General features: G+C 33.7%; 1 protein-coding gene across 4 annotated transcripts in view; it reads left to right on the top strand.

Moving 5' to 3' along the window:
• KIF21A (kinesin family member 21A) overlaps positions 1–18,699 on the top strand; it is a 165,165-nt gene that overhangs the window by 143,489 nt on the left and 2,977 nt on the right. For 3 of the 4 annotated variants that reach the window (XM_082634700.1, XM_082634701.1, XM_082634699.1), the window contains 6 exons: positions 6,532–6,668; positions 8,233–8,413; positions 9,904–10,068; positions 12,114–12,231; positions 13,639–13,809; positions 15,461–15,660. In XM_082634700.1, the coding sequence (XP_082490826.1) occupies positions 6,532–6,668; positions 8,233–8,413; positions 9,904–10,068; positions 12,114–12,231; positions 13,639–13,809; positions 15,461–15,660 (972 nt within the window). Of the gene's footprint in view, positions 1–2,489; positions 2,529–6,531; positions 6,669–8,232; positions 8,414–9,903; positions 10,069–12,113; positions 12,232–13,638; positions 13,810–15,460; positions 15,661–18,699 lie in introns of all 4 variants that reach the window. The other variant, XM_082634698.1, reaches the window with a different exon arrangement.

Genomic DNA, 18,699 nt, shown 5'->3' with positions numbered 1-18,699 from the left:
AGACAAAATTAGAGAAATTAATTTTCCTGCTGAACATTATTCCCTGCTATAGATTTGCATTGCTATACTGAACACTTGTCTTACCTTTTCTTTTACAAGTAAATTGGAATTGAAAAATCTTTGAGACCACTTGAAGTTACATTTCTTGGGATTTTTCAGCTTCATTGAGCCTATAAAAGCCTCTAATCCAGACAGCCTGCATTGAAAAGAGGCAAATTATTTTACCTTTGGTGGATATAACAGCTTACAAAAGCATTGCCATATGTGTAACATGTTGTTATCATTTGGTTGTGCTACAAATCCACCACAAAACTTGAGTAATTGTATTCTTGGGATAAAAGAGTACCTTTATGGGTGGAGGGGGTAGAACTCAGGGTGGGTTGTTGGGGAAGAGAAGTTGGAGGGGTATGGAAAATATAATTTTCATTAAATTTGAAGTGAAAAAATATTCCCACACTGAGCCAGAATCTCTCTTGCAAGAATTTCATACTAACAGTGTTGCCATAAGGTGTTTATTAACTCTGACTTGTCTGCTTTGATTTTGAATGATAGCATTTTGGATAGTATATGTACTTGATATTCAGTATCCCACACCAGTTCTTTGTTTTCTATGCTATAATCTCCCTGTATATATCAACCATTTCTGAAATTTACAGAGTATTGTTTAAGATCTGTCTGGCATGTTTAGATCATGCTAAATGGCTCTATAGACTTAGAGAGACACACCATCATTTTGGAAGATTCTTTAATCTACTTAATTTATGGACAACATTTTTGATTAGATTTTAATATAGTTTAATCAGTTAGATTAAACTATATTAAAATTAGGTTTTAATATAGTTTAATCAGATGACATGTCCTTTCAAATGATCTAGAGAGGTATTTTTAAAAAATATTTTTAAACAATATATTTTTAAAAAGACTCTTGAACATTGTTAAATCATACCGCTCATTTAATTGAGAAAGAGTAGAATAACATTACGAATGTCTTTAGGAAGTCCATTTTCACTAGCGATGATGAAGAATTACTAAATTTTGTCTCCCTTGCATTCATAGTCATAAAATTTTTCTTTTGGTCTTTTGATAATCTTGACAATCTAATTATAGTTCCATATTTATTACTGAAATAGTTTATGAACTACCTACCAATCATTTGACTCTGTTGTAGTCTCTATAAACTAAAACTTAGAATAACTGACTACACTTTCAAAAAACTCACCTACCTTTTTAATGACTTTCTTTGGGCTCCTTTTTGAGTCTAGCATATTTCACCAGCTAGAAGTAGGTCCCACACATTGTTTCTGATTACATAATATGGCAGCACTCACTCTATCCTCATTCTTCCCAAGGATATTGTATAATAATACAAGCTAAATAGATTTTCATTATAACCAGACTTATTGTCAGTCCTGGAGGTTTCAGATTAAGGCTGACAGGAGTGGCTCACCTGTTTTTAAAATCCCAGTAAAACCTCCCATCTATTACTGAGGGACTGCCTAATCAGAAGAACTCCATGTTTTTGAGATTAATTAAAATCAAAGATTGGGACTTCCCTGGCGGCACAGTGGTTGAGAGTCCGCCTGCCGATGCAGGGGACACAGGTTCGTGCCCCGGTATGGGAAGATCCCACATGCAGCGGAGCGGCTGGGCCCGTGAGCCATGGCCGCTGAGCCTGCGCGTCCAGAGCCTGTGCTCTGCAACGGGAGAGGCCGCAGAGGTGAGAGGCCCGCGTACTGAAAAAAAAAAAAAAAAAAAAAAAAAACATAGGTTATTAAATTTTGAATGATTTGCTTTCCATTCAAACATATAATGTATTTGTGCAACTTCCACATGAGAGTCTAAATCTAAAGTAATTATCAAGAGGAATAAAGTTCATTAATGACTACTGAAACTGAAAATTTTTTCTAGTACTAGTCAAATTAAATAGAGTCTTGAAGTGATGTATTTCACTTGCTTGATGTTGTTCCTCTTCAGGGCCTACATTTTATTTTATTTTAATTTATTTTTTATTTTTTTTGCGGTACGTGGGCCTCTCACTGTTGTGGCCTCTCCCGTTGCGGAGCACAGGCTCCGGACGCGCAGGCTCAGCGGCCATGGCTCACGGGCCCAGCCGCTCCGCGGCATGTGGGATCTTCCCGGACTGGGGCACGAACCCGTGTCCCCTGCATCGGCAGGCGGACTCTCAACCACTGCACCACCAGGGAAGCCCAGGGCCTACATTTTAGAAAGTGAGAATAGATGGGTTCTGTGGATTAGTAATAGAAAGTTTTTCCCCAAAAATCTTGGTAGAAAACATAAGCACAAAATTTTAACTAATTTAGCTGTCACTGAATTTGCTGATATCCAGTGCAAATAGAAAAGCAGGGTACTGTAAAGGAAATGTTTGCTGTATTTCTGTTATTCATACTGTTGAATCAGTTCAATCTCAGTGTCTTTACCTGTTGACATCTGTATTCTTTTCCCTCATAATTCTAACTGTTTCACTGTAGGTCTGATGAAAGTGATTCCTCTCTGTCGGAGGTACACAGGTACTTTCTCTCTTTCCTACGTTCTGGCATTTCATTGATGTTCTAAAATGCCTTCCTAGAAACTTTAAACAAATCTCATTTTTGTTGCATTCATAACTTGTAAACCATATAAATGCACTGATGTTTTTAAACATTAATTTTAATATATTTTTGTGATAATACCCTTCAAAGTAGTGGTAAACTTTTTTATATAATAGCATAAAAATTTGTGCTATTTGTATTCTGTCTATAACCTAAAACTTTTCTTTAAAGAAATTAAGTTCTTTGAAAATTAATGTAAAGGTTTGCTCCTGAATGGTTTTTTCCACCTCAAGGCATGGGAAGTGAATAAGGTATTTTTTCATGTTGATTTATCGATTTTAAATAAAAAGTTTATGGCAGGCTTTGTGATTTTAAAAAAAGGTGTACTAGGGAAAAAAAGGACACTATGGTACCTAAAATACAGAAAGATACAGAAAGTAAAAGAATTTTAAAAACATAATAAATAATTTTAACTGGTAGATGCTGTTTTTCAAATAACAATGTGGCATTTTTTCATGTTTATGGGTTTTTTGGACCCCTAATATCTCTTTTTTCCTTTCATTTCCTTTTCCCACTAATCAGTTTGTCTCCTCTCTCTTTGCACTTCTTTCCCATGTTTTATGGCCATTTTCCTGATCATCAATAGATCCTCCAGAAGGTAGGCAGGGGAAGGGAGAGGAAATTAATCTTATTCACAGTATTACAAGACTTTACTGGTTTTGCATGGATCAGAAATAAGCATTTTTTCCCTTCACATCAGATTTGTTGTATAAGTTTGCAATATTTAACCTTAACTTAAACTATTTTAAAGTTGATTTATATACTTCAGAATGTGGATAGATTAATTTTAATAGAGAAAGAAATACCATGGATTTATGTTTCCAATTTCTGTACTTTTTCTATTACCTTTTGTATAAGGTAATCTCTATAAAATATTAACTCTAACATTCTGAATATTTGAGATTATCTTTCAGTATCTAATAAATATGATGCTATATTTAATGTTGAAATTATTTTTCTTCAGAAATCTGAATAAATAAAACATATAAGAATGAAAAAGAGACATCCTTGTCTCTAGGGCTATGCCATACATAAGTTACTGGAGGCAAATATTCACTTTTGTAATATTACAACCTTTGACATGACAGAATTATGTTGCACATTATATCATCAGGAAACATTAATAGATTCTTAGGATAAAGATAGTAATCTGAAGGAAGGAACTCTTTTGTAGACATAGTCCTAAATAACCAAGTGCTAAATAACCAAGGGTACTGTTTAGCTTTTTTCTTAGGATGATTTGTGTCATTAAATGCAGATCAAAGCTGCTCTTAGGTTATTTACATTAATTATTTTCTTTATAATCAGCTTGTTAGAATATACATACATATATATTTAATGTTTTAGAAGAGCAGCAATTGACTATGCATTAGATCATAACTTTTCAACATTTGAAGCAATATTTATAATTTGATGGCTTCAGTTCATAGCTATAAACCCCACATAATATTGATAGGATTTCAAAATGGCAGTTTTAGACTTTTGAGGAGGTTTTGCTACAATTTCAGTTTTAATCTGGTTAAGTTCTTACATTACCAACAAGTTACTGAGCATTAATTTCAAGAATCTCAAATTGATGTGTGAATGCAAATAATACTTCGGATTTTGTAATTATACACCCATGTGATAACAATTCCTGGTCTTATTTCTGGTAATGGGGAACTCCCTTCACTTTTTGAAATCATTATAAAACTAAATCCCAAAAATAAAGTGTTTTTTTTTTAATCCTAAGCCTAACTTACCTCCTTTAAATTTTTATTCATTGGTCTGTCATCAGCCCTCTTGAGCTATGCTAGATTTAATCCAGTATACCTTTTTTGTGTGTATGTGCCAGCTCTTTAAATATTCAGCTATTTAACTGTGCTTTTATATGCTCTCTCCGATGAAGGTTCTCTTATCAGCTCAATAGTTTTAGATTCATCTGTTCCTAATATGATATACTCTGCAGATCCTTCTTTCTGCTTCCACTGTTTTGGAAAATCTCTGATTTTTCAAGGCTGTTTTTAAAATGTGGCAACTGGAACTCAGCCTCATTCCAGATGTGGCCTTGGCAGAATATAGTAGCTCTATTGCTTTCTTTCTCCTGAAATACCTACTTCTGTTGCACAAGTCATTGAAAGTGTTGGTAGAAGAATCATAAATTGTTGATCCATTGATCTTGTATTTAATAAACAAATTTCTTTAGCTTTTAAAATTTAATTAAGCCCCTTTCCTACTTGGAGCATTCTGTTCTATCTTCAACTTAAATTTTATGTTTACATTTTATCCAGTGAACATTTTAGTGCTAAGTACATACTTAAATGGATTTTTTTTTGGTAATTTTTCTAGACAATACAGCTCTTTAATATATCAATTTAATAAACATGCCATATCTGTCTTGAGTTCTGGGGAAAGACTGACTAGATATTGAAGACCTTTTTCCAGACTGAGAGGAACATTGACTCTTTAGGGGTGACTCTTCAGCCACTGATGGAACTACCTTACTACAACAGTTTCATACTTACCCACCATGTCCATAGGCATATCATTTGAAAAGCTTTTTGTATGGACCTTATTGGAATCAACATATATTGTGAATATGACATTCCCCTAATTTCCTGCCTATTAATTCTACAAGGACCTTCCTCTGTGAAATGTTACCTCTTACTGATGAGCATTTAAGTGTTTGTAATTATTTTTTTAATATTTTCCTCTATGAGACTCAACAAGAAGTTTTACTCATCTGTAATTTCTGAAATCCACTTTTTTTTCTCCTTTCTGGAAAATTGGGTCTACATGTTTTATCTCCTTTATTGATCCTCTTAGTATACCAACAATGATTTTGCCTCTGCAATGGTATATGCTTTCACAACCCTGTGATCTAATGATTTAAATACAGAAATACTTGAACTCACTGAATAAGTCTTCATTGTCGGATCTAATGTATCTTGGGCTTACACTTCTTCTTAATTATTTCTGTCCCTTGCATCTTAAAGGTTGTTTTCATTCATCAGGAAGATAGAAACAGACAGCTTTGTTTTATTGCTGAATCTGTCCTAAAATTATGTCATCTGTCTTATATAATGGACATATTTCAACATAATTTTTCTTCCTGCTCTGAGCAAAGATACATCCAACTTATATATTTATCATTTCTTAATTCACTCTCATTTTTAGTCTTCCCAGTACAATTATTTCAGTTCAGATCCTGTCTTAACCTCCTTTGGGATAGGGACAGTGTTTTGATAAATTTTATATTTTCATAGTTCATAGTCCAGTGGCATAAAGCAGAAATTCCAGAAACATTAAAATTATGAGAAATCTTCCTAAAGAGCATCACTATTCTTTTAAAATCTTACTCTTTTTAAAAAATCGTCTTTGAGATTGTTAGAGTTTTAAAAGTTTTGTTATTTTTGAGCCATTCTCCCTTTAGAATTTCAGGCTATGCAATCATTCTTGTATTTATTCAAATTTGTTTGAAATTTGCTTCCTTAGTATTTTAGGTGGTATGTATTATACTTTCTTTAGAATGTCTTTTTTGACATAGAGTCACATTCCAGGCTGATAGTCACATCTTCCAGTTATCCATCATTTATGCTTTCTCATTTTTCATAATTCACTATATTTGAACAGCTCTCAATATTACTTCATTAAATTTTGAAGAGATGAAATTGTTAATAAGAAAATCCAATTTATCATGACTTTGCTCTTTGCAGAATGCACCTGCTAGCTGATGCCTAATTAGTTGATGCACTCCATCACTACTATTATAATTTCACACTTTGTCTCTGTCCTTTTGCTTAAAAAAAAGACAAGGGAGCAATCTGGATTTTATTACAGTACTAATTATTTAGAAAGACTTCTTAAAGCCAGAGAAAAAAATAAAAAGTAGTTTAATGATATAGCTACTAAAGTAAATCTTATTTTTTTTCCCCCACCTCAGGGGCATAATCAACCCATTTCCAGCTTTGAAAGGAATCAGAGCTTCTCCACTTCAGTGTATTCACATAGCTGAAGGGCATACAAAAGCTGTGCTCTGTGTGGATTCTACTGATGATCTTCTCTTCACTGGATCAAAAGGTGCTAGTAGTTGTGCCATGTGGATATTTAACATATTTTTTTTAATGATTACATTTTAACAGGTTTTTAAAAATGTCAAACTGCTTAAGACACATAAGAATCTGAGAGATAATCTCATTCAACTCCTGAATTATATAAAATATAAAATCATTACATAGTTGGGAAGAAAGTAAAACTTGTGTTGATGTTATGTGAATAGAATGGTGAGGGAATATATCTCCTTTTGGTAATTGAGCACCTAATACATGCAAAGCCCTGAGCTTAGTAATGCAGGCTATATAAAAATCTACAAAAGGCCATTACAGTGTACGGTGTGGTAAAAAGAATAAGATGGGTAGCAGCCACCATTTCTTGAGCACTTACTCTATGTAGGAGACTATGCAAATTTTATCTCATTTAATTCTCACAATAACCCCAATGAAATACATGTTGCATCCTAATTTTACAGATGAAGGAGTTGAAGGTTCAAGAAATTAAATAATTTTCCCAGATAAACTTAACTAGTAAGTGAAAGAGCCAGGATTAGAAACCTAGGTCTACTCATCTCCAAACCTGCAGTCTTAACCCCTTTGGTGCAATTGCAGGCAACTAGAAATTAACTGTAAACAATTTGAAGAGTTATAGACAAAGAGTTTCAGGGTTTCAGGAAAGGGAGAGATTATGCTAAATTGTGAAAAATAAGGAAGGCTTTGATAAGGGGGAATTTAAGATGAACCTTACAGGATTGTTTGGATTTGACAGGTAAGAATTGGCAACCAAGATTAGAGAACAGTGTAAGCAGAGACTTTGAGGTAGAAGTGGGTTTGGAAACTAAATTCAGTTGGATTGAAAAGTAGAGTATATGTAGGGGCAGTGGTGGACAGTGAGGTTAGAAAAGTGAGAAGGAAGCATGTACAGGAATTTGGGAAGCTAGTCAAAGCTTTTAGCATTTAGGGATGTTACAAGGTGAGGGGAAAGTCTAGCTAGAACTTGTGAATTGTGAATAATGGCAAGTAATTCCTCAATTTAAAAAATTTGCTCTGTAAAAGAATTTTCTAATGATTCAAATTAAATTTATTAGTCCAGGATAATTAGATATTTAGCATGTCAAAAAATAGAATAATTTTATGATTATGTTTTTGGGTCAAAAATGAAATCAATCAGTGACCCCTGGAAAAGAAAGTTATGTGTATTCCCAAGTGTGGAGAGTGGTGAGTACATAAAAGAGTGATCAAAGAAAAATGTCTCAAAGAGGTTGATTTGGGATTGCCATTTTAAATTCAGGAGCAATTTGAAACAAGATTCTCTTGATATGTCTATTTCAAATTTTGTATAATTAGTTTTTAATACCACATAATGCATACACCAGATATCCTGGCTTTCATCTAATCCTTTATACCTACTTTGCCCTTCAACCTGCTGCAAAATGTCAAGGATAGAGTTAGAATGCCTGCTGCAAGTTAATTAAATAATTACTGTTTTCTTATCTCATTTTTTTCTCATAGAAGAGAAATTGTTATTGTTAAGAGAATCTAATTTAGCTCATATTGACAGTATTTCCTCTTTTTTATTTGTTTGTTTTTAGATCGTACTTGTAAAGTATGGAATCTGGTGACTGGGCAGGAGATAATGTCACTGGGAGGTCATCCCAACAATGTAGTATCTGTAAAATACTGTAATTATACAAGTTTGGTCTTCACTGTGTCAACATCTTATATTAAGGTGTGGGATATCAGAGATTCAGCAAAGTGCATTCGAACGCTAACGTAAGTAACTTAAAGACAAACAGCATAAGGGGCAAATAGTTCTTGTATACAAAATGTAAGAAAAGATAGGCCTATTTTTTGTTTATTTATACCTATCCACTTGCAAAGAATATGAAAGTGTTTATAATAAGAACACAGATAAAATAAGGTGAAAAAAAACTTGAGAAAATAAAATACAATAACTCAATATTAAACAGGAAAGGAGAAGTCATGTTTGATCTGTAACTAAATACACATTTCATATTTCTTCCCTCCCAAATAACTAAGGAATTATATTTTCATAGTATTCATTAATTGATGTAGTTAAATGATTTACATTACTTGCTTCAAATGAGTACCACTCCTTGGAAAATGGCTGAAATCACCATTATAGACTGGTAAGAAGTACTTGCAAAATTTAATTAGCATGTATTGAATAATACATGCTAATTAATTGAGGAGTTTTTTTTAAGACACTGCTTTGGTGCTAGCCTATATTTCATAACTGTAGGTTATGTTGGACAATTGGAGGATGAATTTGTTTTCTACATCTGTTATCATATATGTATGTCTTTAAAATATAGAGCAAATAGTGATCTTTTTGCCATAAGATTGATTAACTGTTTTACATAATTAAAATTAAGGTGAACTCTGTTGATTTAAATAAGAGAAGGGAGCATAGGAATGGTTAATTTTTACTAATTTGTAGAGTGAGGATTATTAATATTTAAGTGCTATTTTATATTTTGAGAATTACTAATTATTTACTGTACTGAATACAGGTCTCTTGTGGAAAATTTTGTAGGAAAAAAACACTGTATCTTATGTTAGAAATTTACGAATCCAGTTGACTCATTAAAATCAAAATCAAATTTGAAAAGATTGATTATAACTTGGTATTTTAGAAGTTTGCTAATAAAATGTTTCAAAATTTAAAAATATACTTACCATTTAGAATTTAGCTGAGGAAATAGAAATAAATCATATTTAAATCATTTGCATATAGTAAGTAATTCTTATATGATTGGGTTAAAATAAACAAAAACTGAAAATAAAAAGTCCTTAGTGTCTTTAATTCATAAGGGCAAATCTTATATATGAAAGGAATACTGGTAGGCTTGTTCCTCAGGGAACTTCTGGAAATTGCAGGAAAATGAATTAATTTTGTGGCACTGTATCATTTGCTGAGTTTTTGTCTTTGTCATCTAATCTTTTCTGAATCATATTTAAGTCATCCCTAACAGGGCCCAGAATTCCTAGTGTTATAATAACTTGCAAATTAAGAGTTTTAAGCCATGTCATCTTGTTTTCTTCATTCATTTATTCATTTATCTATCAAAATGTTTATTTATTAGGTGTATGAGTTACTATGCTAGGCACAGTGCATACAGTGACCAAAGAACACAGATCTTCTTGTTGTCTACAGCCAGTTTCCTAGGAATTTAAGGAATTCTAAGACTAACTCTTGTCCAGAAATGTGACTTATTTTGCTTTACTTTGTCTCTGTTAAGGTCTTCAGGTCAAGTTACTCTTGGAGATGCTTGTTCTGCCACCACCAGCCGGACAGTTGCTATTCCTTCTGGAGAAAACCAAATCAATCAAATTGCACTGAACCCAACTGGCACCTTCCTCTATGCAGCTTCTGGAAATGCTGTCAGAATGTGGGATCTTAAAAGGTAGAATTTTAAAGAAAATGTACTTCCTGTATATGGCAAATGCAATTTTCACACATTAATAACATTAGTGTGTGTGAAATCTAATTTGTATAACCCCAAAAGTTAATATAAAAACCTAGACTTTTCTGTTTGATTCAGCACCTCTGAATTTCTATGTCCTCGTTAGCAAACTCACAATTTTCCTTTCTTTTAACCTCCATTGCTGGGGAAAAAAATATATGAAGGAAAATAGCCTTTCTTAATATTTGTCTATAAGTTGTGTTGTTTACCAGGAAGAGAACAAGATTCTCATGCTAGTTGCATCAGTACCTTTGAAAGAATTATTTTTTGTAACATCACTTATGCATCATTATCTCAAAAATTTCAGTTTACAAACCATATAACTTTAAGTGTAAATCTTCACAGGATTTTTATAAATATAGAATTATATATATATACACATATATATGATGAAGTATTAAGGAGATGAAGTGAGTACAAAGAGAAAAATGATAAATTGAAATGTAAGGCATTACATCTTTGATTTGATTTTTTATTTGCCATGAAGTATGAGCTTTTATCCTTCATTTGAGTGTTTATTTTAGCTTCTTTTCTAGTTCTTAAAAATTTGGCAGCAAGGGAATATTTATTTATTAGTTATTTATTTATTAGTTAACAAATATCAATTACGGCAGGCACTATACCAACACTTGTGGTAGGTACTGGGGATAAAGACTGAGCAAGACAAATTTGGTGTCCATCTTCTTAGAACTCATCTTGTAATGGAGGATAAAGGCCATTAAAAGTCAATTACAAGATTCTGAGTAAAGTTTGTAATTCAGGTAATATCCCAGGTAATAATCAGGTAATAATCCCATCTAGAAGGGCTTTGTCAGTAGTAAATCAAAGGGAAATTTATTTTAGAAATTCTGAGGAAAACTCGTTATAACTTGTAACATTTTAATGCATGACTGAGAAAGTATTATAAGCATAATTTATAGATAAATAAATGAGAGAGAAAGAGAAAGAAGAAACACAGTCCTGAGAACTGTTTTAGAAAAAAAAAAAGTAGAAAATTGAAAACAGTGCTTGTTTAAGAAAATTAGGAACGAGACGAGGACTGGGTTTATTCTTGAAGATATTAAACTTGATTTGTAGTTGCAGTACCATGAAAGAAGATACTCAAAGTCATGACATGAGGCAGAAAAGATATCAGCTTTTGAAAATCTTTACACTTTCTTTTCTGCTGAAAAGTTAGATCCTTTTTCAAGTTGCTTGATTTCAGCAACATGATTAAATACAGATTCATCTTAACAAATTAACTAAGAAAAGAGTTACAAGAAATAATAATATTCTAGAAGGCAAATACATCTCTGTATTCCAGCAGCTTGATTTGAGGTAGGACTGTGAAACAGAGGTTCATTGTCACCCCCTGACAATGGGCATCATATGTTTTTCTACCAGTCAGATATATTCCTGGTCATTTTCATGTCTTTGTAATATTTGATGAAATGGACTACCTATTTTTTGACATACATGTATATACACATATGTGTGCATACATGTATGTGTATATGTGTGTACATATATGTGTATGTGTTTATGTGAGAATATATGTTAGTGTAGTAAAATAATCTTACTTTCTTCATATTGTTATTTTCTAGTTATATCAGTGACATAGTTGTTTTAATCAAATTTCAAATTGGCCTTAATAACATCAGTCATATGTCTATAACATATTGAGACATTTAACAGATTAAGGTTTACCTGGATTTAGGTTAGATTTAAAATTAGCCTTTAGCAAGTTTTTATTTATTTATTTATTTTTACTACCTGAATGATATTAGCTGCTTTGGAATAACTTATTTAGGACTCCTCACACTTCCATCAGAGAATTGATTAGTTTGGCCATTATTTTTACTCTTAATTTGAACAGAGTTGCATAGAGGTGGATTTAAATCAAAAAGAACAGTTTTAGCAAAGACTGTTGATTATTTTTGCTGAGGCTTAGGCTCAACATGTTAAGAAATATTTTCAAACAAAATTATTTTTCTTTCTTTTTAAAGGTTTCAGTCCACAGGAAAGTTAACGGGACACCTAGGCCCTGTTATGTGTCTTACTGTAGATCAGATTTCTAGTGGACAAGATTTAATCATCACTGGCTCCAAGGATCATTATATCAAAGTGTGTATAATAAAGTTGTTTAATTACATTCTCCTATTAAATGATAGATTAGAAGTATTGAGATGCACCTGAGACCCTTTTCTCTTAATCAGTTTTCTTTTTTCTCATTTCTAACCTTTGCTTTTTCTTCCTGATCTTTTCCTCACTCGGTTCCTGGTTGTGTTGTCTTATTATTTAAACATGTATTCTCACTCTTCATAGAAGATAGGTTGGGAGGGATTTTAAAAATTTTTTTGGCTCAGTCATCCAACTAATGCTTAAGTCTCATCATCACCACCTTTAATGCTGAACATGTTATGGTCTTCATATTTTATGCAAGTAGCAGATAAGATGAGGAGAGAAGCATAGTTTGATTCTGGAGATGTTAAATTTGAGATGCTAATAGAGGACCTTCTCATGTAATCCAGTAGGCCATTTGAAAGGCAAGTCCAGAGCTCAAGATAAGTTATGACTAGACATGTATGTTTCGGAGCTGTTCAAATAGAAGCAGATGGTTAAGGAGTTAGAGTAGTTGACATGGCCAAAGGATAGGGGTTGATATGACTCAGCCTTGGGGAATCCTATAAGAACCAATGGGAATAAAAAAGAGGAAACAGTAATAAAGAGAGATAGGAAGAGTATAAGTACTCTTTGTTAGAAACTTTGATTAAGAAATGAGAAATCAGTTAGTGACTTGACAATAGAATGGTTAAGGTGAGAGGATTTTATATTTGGTAGACTTGAGCATGTTTATATGCTCAGGAAATGGGCTCAGTGGAGAGGGAAAGTGTGAAGACTGAAGTGGTAGCAATTGGTGAATCAGATCAAAAATGTGAACTTTGGGAAAAAGTAGGTACACTTTAGCATCTGAAAAGAAGGGAAGGGTAAGAGAATGTTTGAGAATAAAAGGAAACTTTTGTAACTAGGAGGATGGTCCAGAAAATTTATTTTTGGTCATACTAACCTTATTAGGAAATCACAATTTCAACAGTTAAGAGAGATGAGAGCAACTGAAGGGAGTGAAAGGTTTTGAATAGCAGCTTTGGAGAATTTGAGATGACCACCAAGATTGCAGAGCTACCTAATAGTGTTTAAATAACAATCATATCATTTATTTGAATTTCAACTGGATTGATATGTAGCATTTTTATTATTTAACATATCATTTGTACACTCACACATGAGAAAATTGCTTGCCTTTCTTAAGAGCTTACAGACATGTAAACATGTGGCATGTAAGCAAAAGTAGTGTGAAGATAGGGATCAGGTTCATCCTGAGTCACTCATAGCAGGTTATTTTAGTTAACTTAGTAAAATAAAACAAATCGTATCTGGTTAATATACATGTGTGTGTTTCTATGAATGAACGCATATAGGTGCTTATTTGTAAGTTAAATAGGATGACTGCTTCCTTTCTGCTTTATTTAGATGTTTGATGTAACTGAAGGGGCTCTTGGAGCTGTGAGTCCCACCCACAATTTCGAGCCCCCTCATTATGATGGCATTGAAGCATTAACCATACAAGGGGATAACCTATTTAGTGGTTCCAGAGATAATGGAATCAAGAAATGGGATTTAGCTCAAAAAGACCTTCTACAGGTAATGCAAAACCTTTTCATGGGATGCAGTGGGTATTTCAAAGTCACCAGTATTCTATATAAGAACGCAAAGAGCCTCTATATAGATTTTCATTGTTTAGGGATGGTATCAAACAGGGCTTCCTCTTAAAGAGTGTTTCATCATCACCCACCAGAGTTACTAATTATGAAAAGAGCAACATTCAACATTTAATGATATCTCCTAAATAAAAGGGGAATAGACTCTTATAAGACAGGAATAAAGACACAGACCTACTAGAGAATGGACTTGAGGATATGGGGAGGGGGAAGGGTAAGCTGTGACAAAGCAAGAGAGAGGCATGGACATATATACACTACCCAACGTAAGGTAGATAGCTAGTGGGAAGCAGCCGCATAGCACAGGGAGATCAGCTCGGTGCTCTGTGACCGCCTGGAGGGGTGGGATAGGGAGGGTGGGAGGGAGGGAGATGCAAGAGGGAAGAGATATGGGAACATATGTATATGTATAACTGATTCACTTTGTTATAAAGCAGAAACTAACACACCATTGTAAAGCAATTATACTCTAATAAAGATGTAAAAAAAAAAAAAAAAAGTGTTGGAAGATCTGGGATTGCCCCATGCTTGTGTTTACTAAATGAAATCAGTCTTGCAGTAAATCAGTCAGTTTCTCATTTTGTTTTTGTTTTTTTGTTTTATGTACACATATTCCAAGGAGTACCAAGTTTCACTAAGGTCAAAGCAGTCTAAATGATTCCTTATCTCATTTTCATACATTCAACAGTGGTGGTTCTCTCATTTCCTATAGAATGATAGTTGGATTGAAGTGTTCTGTCAATACAATCAAACATTGGTGACTTTTCCTAATTCCCAGAGGAAGAAGTTAGTTAGCAGATAAAATTATACTCAATTTCAGGCTTTTCCTTATAAATGTATGCATGTGTATGTATTGCAATTACTCCTACTTTCTTGCTTACAACCAGATGAAAACAAAATGAACAAGTAGCATGAATGTTAATAGAGAAAACCTGGCAACAGATGCATATATTGCACTCAGAAGCTTTTCTTTTATATATATACATTATTGGATGTGACTTTTATGTTATGTATATAAATATATTTATGCATAAAATATGGTATATAGTCTGAGCTTATAATTATTGTTTACTCATTGTGAAATATATAGGTTAGCTCCAGCCTTCAACAAAAAAGCTTTAGGCCTCTATGTTCTCTTCCAAAATTTAAGGCAGTGAGTTTATGAGAAAATCTTTATAGTCTACACACCAGGTTGTAGTTTTCAAACTAGTTGCGTGAGATACATTTTGGAGAAAAGTGAAATAGTTACTCCTTTTAAGAGAAAGTGATGTTTGAAAAAATTCTGTATACTTTCCAGGTGTTTAGATTCTATAGATTTTTTTTTTAACATTCTAGGCCTTTAATACTGATAACACTGATGATAACTAGTGAGGCAAATTTAGGAGCAAATTACAGATTTATTTCTTTAAATCATGAAGAGTGACTTCACAGAAAATGATTTTTATGGTTTCCAGGCCAATTCAGTGTTCCAAATTTTGAATTTTGTCAATAAAAACTTCTGTAACTTATTTTGGTATGAAAATGTCAGTTTGGACTACTCCCCTTAAACTGCTGATTTTTCTTTTTTTTCTCAGCAAGTTCCAAATGCACATAAGGATTGGGTCTGTGCCCTTGGAGTGATGCCAGGCCACCCAGTTTTGCTCAGTGGCTGCAGAGGGGGCATTCTGAAACTCTGGAACATAGATACCTTTGTGCCAGTTGGAGAGATGAAAGGTCATGAGAGTCCTATCAATGCCATATGTGTTAATTCCACCCACATTTTTACTGCAGCTGAGTAAGTTTCTGCTATGTGATCGTTCTCTATATTGTTTACTTGTATTCAGATTTAATAAATCCTGTAAGTTGTAAATATCTGGAAATGTAGAATATATGAATCCTTTTATTACAGTTATTCTAATGTCTATTTATGATATCTTATTTATATTTTCTGAGATACACTGTGGGCACTGAGTTTGGGCTCCCCTGGTTACATGGTAATAGTGTTACTCCTGTGTCGGCTCTCTGATTAGACTAAGAAGTCTGCTGCCAGATCTTCCCCTGGCGATTTTAATTTTTAAAAAATCATTCATAAGTGACTAGTTTCTAAAAGTTTTTTCCACAAAGGCAACAAACTTGCCATTCTTCACATTTAGACCATTTCATTAAAAAAAAAAAACTTTGTGCATCTTCCACCTCCTTTAAAGTTTAAGTACATAGTAATAATATCTACTTCCCTCTTAAGATGGCTGGATTGATTAATTTATTTGCTCATTGGCTTATTCATGATGAATCTCCTATGTGCCAGGCACTGTTCCAGACCCTTGGGAATAGAGAAGTGAACAAAATAGATACAAACCGTAGTTTCATTCTAAGGAGGAGAAAAGAAAATAAATAAGTAAAATATGTTACACGTTGAGAGGTGCTATGGAGAAAAATAAAGCAGGCAAGGGGGATGAGAACATCACTGGGGGGCTGGGGTTACACAATAGAGTGGTCAGTTAAGGCCTTACTGAGAAAGTGACATTTAAGAAGATGTTTGAAGGAGGTGTAGAGATGTGACCATAAAAATGACATAATATGTATATAAGTACTTTGAAAAGGGAAGCATATATACTAACTGTAATGTGAGGTGTTCATCTCAATCAAATGAAATGTAATTTCTCATGAATATCTATCTTGAAAATCTCCCTATGTCATTTGTGTACCAATTATGTTACTTAATTTAACCGACTGCTTGATTTGTCTGTCCTAAATGCACGATTACCCTGATTTTATTTTGAAACCTCTGCTATATTTCTCTGGTGTCTCTTATTTTTCATGCTGTTTCCATTGAATCCCTCTTCTCATTTAGATTTACTTTCTCTCATCTCGAAAGTACATCAAAGCCAATTTTTTGTGTGTTTTTCTAAGGTGTTTACCTTTGGTGCTTCATTGATTCTATTTCCAAGATGCATTACTTTCTTAAGAGTCATCACTTTTATTTGTTCCCTTGGAAATTTGTTTTGTCCTTAACAATTTATGGGAAATAAATTAATATCCCTCAAAGCTGTGGGACACACAAGATAAGACTATAAAAGTATTATGTATCACTGAGGTCTGGTCGGTGAGGTATGATATAATACTTTTCTTCCATGATACAGTTTTATTTTTGAAGAATTGAAATCTTTCTCAGTTTACCCATGGAGCATCAGATGCAGATGTATTTACCATGTAACATAAAAATCAGGAAAATCGCCAGTAAAATCAGAAGGCCTATTTTCAAATTAGTGCTACTTATTTGTTATCTAAAAAATGTTTGTATAGGACTTAGTATCTACCAGGCACTGTTCTAAGTGTTTTCAGGCTTTAACTCATTTAGTCTTCATAAGAACTCTAGACGGTGAGTATTATTATAATCCCTATTTTATAGGTGGGACTTTATAATTCAAAGTCCTTGTATAAGTAATTCTATCATATCTGATTTCTGGATCTGCTGTCACTGATTGATTTTTCTTATGATTATGGGTCTTATTTTTTCTGCTTCTATGTCAAGTAACATTTTATTGAATGTTGAACATTAATTATAGCATTGTGTTTTGAGTATCTGGATTTTGTTTTATTCCTTTAAAGAGTATTGGGCTTTGTTTGTCAGGCACATAAGTTACTTGTGGTTCAGCTCATATTTTTGAGACTTGTTTTTAACTCTTCTTGGATTTCTACTGAATGTCTTGAATGTTTGATGCTGTTCTCCACTGGTCAAAACCTGAACATCTCATAGCCCTTTGTGAACTCTGGGATTTGTTTGACTTATACTCACTTGTAGTTTTTTGGTGTGGCCTTATAGTCTGATTCTACTCATGTGCAGCTTAGCCTTCAGTCAAAGGCATTAGGGGACCCCTATGTGGATTGATGGAATTCTTTTCCTATAACTCCATAGTTCTTTTTGCATAGCTCTCTCCTCTTCTCTATCTGGTTCTACAAATTCCAACTATTTCACACTTACCAGATTTTTATTACTATCTCTTCAACTCTGATTCTGTGATTTTTCTGCTTGGTTTCCCCACATTGCTGTAGTCTGAAAAGTGCTGCCACACTGAGAGCCAGGGCCATCACAGAGGTCACCTTCTTTGCTTCCCCTTTCTCAGGGATTACAGGCCTGTACTACCCATTGCCCAGTTTCTGAAAATAGTTGTTCCATATATTCTGTCAAGTTTTCACTTTGCTTACAACAGGAGCGCTAACCTGGCTCAGGTTACTCTGTCATGACTAGTAGTGTAAGTTTGTTCATCTTAGACTTCATATGTCCAAAACTGAACTCCCGACCTTCCTAAGAAACCTGCTCATCCTAAAGCCTTCTCCATCTCAGTTGATGGCTTGTCTGTCTTCTCTGTTGCTTAGTTTAGAAACCTTCATTCCTCTCTTTCTTTCACACTCCATATCCAATTCATCAGCAAACTCTGTTGGTGTTCTACCTTTAAATTATATCTAGAATCTGACCACTTCTCACCATGCTTTTTGCTGCCTCACTGACCCTAGTCACCATCAGCTCTTGGATTACTACAGTAGTCTCCTAAACAAGGTCCGTTTCCCATATGTAGTCTATTCTCAACACAGACACCAGAGTAATTTTTTTAAAAATACAAGTCAGATCTTGTTCCTTCTCTGCTCAAAACCTTGCATTGATCATCCATTTTATCTAAAGTAGAGGCCGTTACTTGATCTGACCCTTTGAGCATTTATCTCTCACCTTACCTTCTAGTACCCTCTGACGTGCTCCTTCTCTTAAAACACCAATAACATCTTTGCTGGTTCTTGAACATATCAGGGTCACTCCAACCTTAGGACATTTGCCCAA

The sequence above is a fragment of the Mesoplodon mirus genome (assembly GCF_964341445.2).
Source record: "Mesoplodon mirus genome assembly, chromosome: 11".
NCBI classification, from domain to species: domain Eukaryota; kingdom Metazoa; phylum Chordata; class Mammalia; order Artiodactyla; family Ziphiidae; genus Mesoplodon; species Mesoplodon mirus.
The sequence above is the reverse complement of the archived record's forward strand: the minus strand, read 5'-3'. Positions and strand labels throughout refer to the sequence as shown.